The sequence below is a fragment of the Buceros rhinoceros genome, unplaced genomic scaffold (assembly GCF_000710305.1).
Source record: "Buceros rhinoceros silvestris isolate BGI_N320 unplaced genomic scaffold, ASM71030v1 scaffold11820, whole genome shotgun sequence".
NCBI classification, from domain to species: domain Eukaryota; kingdom Metazoa; phylum Chordata; class Aves; order Bucerotiformes; family Bucerotidae; genus Buceros; species Buceros rhinoceros.
The window spans coordinates 1-3,809 of record NW_010389058.1 but is presented as its reverse complement, the minus strand read 5'-3'; the positions used below and the strand labels follow the sequence as shown (position 1 = coordinate 3,809).

Sequence of the window (3,809 nt, the reverse complement as noted above, 5' to 3'; positions counted from 1 at the left end):
GACACACCGATTATTTGCCAGAGGCAGCTGCCTGCCATACAGCATCTCAGCCAGCAAAGCCTCCAGCGCCCAAGTGCCCACATCTGTGAGCTGCGCTTGCTTCCTGCCCCAAGCAGCACTAACATCCTGAGGAGATTCCACAGTCCTTTGGAAAGGAATCAAATCCCAGCCCCCTGGCAAAGCGTGTAAGGTCACGCTGCTCCCTCCTAGAGCAGGATGGAGGGGCTACATAACCTTAAGATGGCCAAACTGCTCAGATCCAACATGTATTTTTGACCCAGTAATCCCACGTCCGACAGCAGACAGGGATGTGAAGGAGCCATTCCCTGTTTCGCGGTTAGGATTTGACCGTTCTAACTTTGCAGAATTCTCCTTGCTCAACATCTCCTTTCCACGCCAAATTGAGGGGCTTGCCCTATCTCTCAGAACATCCTGGTTGCTCTTTATGGGCTTTCTCACACTCTTCTACATCCCTCTCGAGCCAGAGAGTCAACCAGGCGCGTTACGCCACCTTACCTTCTTCTCCTGTTCCATCTCAATCTCACTTTTGTGATGCTCCAGTGCCTTGGCCACAGCTGCCTCAAACGCTTTCTTATCTTCAAGCTTCTGCTTCTCCAGGGCTGACTCGATGTGCTGCTGTTCCCTCACTCGCTGCTCCGCCAGCTCCTTGTTCAGCTGGTCGATGCGACGATGGGCGTGTGCGATGAGGGAGTTCAGGTCATCTGTCGATAGCTGGCCCGCTAGAGGAGACACGGGGTGTTAGGAAGGGCTGCAGGGAAACCCACCTCCTCCTCAAGCACTTCAGGGGCTCCACGTGGTTGACTGAGCCCTCAACCTGTTCTAACACCCACCTGGAGCCACTTTGAGCCACACCTAGAAGCAAGTACTTTCTGTCTGGGTAGAAGAGAAGTTATCTTAGTTTCTCTGAAATTTTCAAGGCTATTATTTAGACTCCCACATCCAGGTGACACCGAGTGGGACAGCTGCAATTCTGATCTCTTCAAGTCCTCCAGCCCAGCTGCTCCCAGTCAGATTTCCTACCCCAGGTCTGGCTACTCAGAGCAGGGCGGGTCACAACCACATGGGTGTCTCTAAGGAGTTTGCAGGTTTTCTGCTGGGACAGGAGGACGACACAGGCTACGCCTGCAGCATGTGCAGATTTGATGACCTGAGAAGGGCACAGGCTCTGTACAGGCTGCAGCTCCTTCTGTGCTGGCTGCTAGCTCCATCGCCTGCATGGAGGACCAGGGACTGCTGGGGACTGCGGGGCCCAAGGCAAGCGCAATTCCACAGTCCTTCGGCCATGCTGCTGGCAAGGGCTGGGGAAACGCCTGGTCAGGAGGGCTCGGGGCAGCGGTGCTCGTGCCCAGCAGCTCTGAGCTCTGAACTTAACAGTCACAAAGAGAACGGGGGGTTTCTGCACTCCAGTGTTAAATTACATTTCTTCGATCAAATTAATTAAATTATAATTAACCTTGGAATCAAAGAGTCGATCAACACTTCTAAAATCAGTCAGAATGGTTTGAGTTGGGACTTTAAGATCATTCAGTCCCAACCCCCCCTTTATAATCTTTATTCATGAAGATTAAATGTGGAGAGCCAAGCCAACTTCAAATTAAACGGAGGTGGGTTTGGTGCCCCAGCTCGGAGCAGCCCTACACACGAAGTGCCTTGACGCTCCGTGGCGTCAGCAGCAGCTGGGGTACCCAGCGCCTCTCTCAAGGCAGAACCACTGCGAGGCGAGCCTGCTTGAGGACAAGCGCCCTCACACAGCCTCAGCCGGGCAAAGTTTCTGTTTCTCATTGGAATCTCAGCAGCACTCGTGGACGGGCTTGAATTCACGAGGGAAGTTTAAACCTGGCTTTCCCAAGGCAGCGATCACAGTGAGCAGGACGTGCTGCTAGACAAAGATTTTGTGGTTTAAACCAGGCACGCAAAATTAGTGGAAAGGGTGGCAAAGCGCGGCCCTCAGCCTGACACCTTCCAGGAACGCAACATTTCACCCCTCTGAGGATAGTGCCTGTAATTTCAAGTGGTGTACCACACAAACACAGAAAAGGACAAGGAGAAGAGCTGACGTGGACAGGACCAGAAGAAAGAGGAACTCACCTAAGTCAGTTATCTCTGCAACACAAAGAGAAGAGGTTGGAAAAGTTAATGCACATTCACCACAGCAGGTCAGCCATGCAAAAGTGAAACAGAAAACGTCAGAGCTTCTGATCTACAGAGACTTAAACAAGAGCCCAAGTCTTCAGGAAGAACAGTATGTCAGGTATAAAAGTCTCTCTGTGGCAGGCGAGGTGTAGCCCAAACCACCCCAACCTACAGTCCCCTCCAGAAACCCACAGACCGATGCTGAAGTTTAGCCCAAGCGAGGGATAGGAGCTGGGAGCAGGGAAGCGCAGCAGGACACAGGAAATTGTGGTCTGACAGCTCTAGGTTCTTCTAAATCAGAACTAGTCGGTTCAGAAACAAATTCCTGAGTGGCAGTGAGAGTCACGGCCCCTAACAGGTCAGTCCCGTGTCCTTCAGCGGGTCACACCTGCATGAGACAGGGTGCGTGGAGGCCACCAGGACCAGTAGGTTCCCTTTGCTCCCTCCAAAGGGCAGTGAGCACTAAAGCCAAGGTGGTCTCCCTGCACAAGGGGAGGCAGCTCCATCTCCAGGGTGCCTAAATCAAACCTTTTCAATACTAATACCCCAAAAGCAGGCTCCACAAACAATTTATTAATTTAAAATGGCTTTTGGAATCCCATTTCGCCCTTTTTCCTGTTAGAAGGAAAGCAGAAGAGAGCTCCAGTTGTAAAGCCCAAGCACCTCAAATAAACACAGGCGCATGAGCTACCAGATCTCAGGCAGAGCTGTGATACCATCAAACCCACCCGAGATGCCTGTTCACCTGCTGCTGTTGCTGCACTGGCTGTTGCTCAAGGTGAGTGTCAGTTCTATCTAGAAGTGCTGGGGTAGGGAGGGTACGAGCAACGAACTCGTTCAGTCTGTCGTGGATGGGAACACGTTCTTTATCACTGTTACAATGGTGTATCATAATCCTCCGATCACAGAGGGACAGCCAGCCAAATACTTGATGAGTGAGTGACAGGATTTGCTCCAGGTCTGGAGAGACCTGGCTCTCTTCCTGGAGTACCAGGGGAGGGAAGAGGTGAGCTTATCACACAGCAGCTACGACCTGAGAAGCGTGGCACAGAGCACAGCCGTTTCCAGAGCTCAGCCTTTTCCGAACACCGACAGCAGGTTACCCGTGTGAACTGTGAACTCATTTTCTCTTCAATACAACCAAACAGTGTGGACGTCAGGACGCTGTACTCCAACTGTAGTGGCTGTAATTACAGCAACGCTGCAAGCACGAGCACGAATTAACTCTGCAATCGGAGACTTACTCAGCCCCTTCCAGCCAGGCTCCACATCGGGGGTGATACTGTCCAGCTCTCGCTGAAACTCTTCTCTAGCTTTCGCCACAAGCTCATGATACTGAGCCACTATCTTGGCCTCCGATTGTGCTGCCTGAACCTGTAACAAACAAAGATGAGATTAGTTTTAGTTTTCAAGGCAAGTCCTGAAGACAGAGCCATACATAAATTAAAGCCATTGAGGTGGTGGCAGTTGTCGTTACCCTCCAGTCCATGAAAAGCAAACACACTTGGGTGAGAAAAAAAAAAAAAAACAACACACCAACCAGAAAAACCCACCCTGATGATATGGGACCTCTTGCATACGATAATTATTTGCTGGAACTACCACTAATCCTTGGCTGAGGAAGTTGGTCTCAAGGCCACTAGCGTTGAGTTCAA

General features: G+C 51.2%; 1 protein-coding gene across 1 annotated transcript in view; it reads right to left on the bottom strand.

Moving 5' to 3' along the window:
• IMMT (inner membrane protein, mitochondrial) overlaps window positions 1-3,528 on the bottom strand; it is a gene marked incomplete at its 5' end in the record, with an annotated part of 5,709 nt that extends 2,181 nt beyond the window's left edge. Inside the window, 2 exons of the mRNA XM_010132698.1 lie at window positions 517-740; window positions 3,399-3,528. Of these exons, the coding sequence (XP_010131000.1) occupies window positions 517-740; window positions 3,399-3,528 (354 nt within the window). The remainder of the gene's footprint in view (window positions 1-516; window positions 741-3,398) is intronic.
• Window positions 3,529-3,809: the final 281 nt, after the last annotated feature.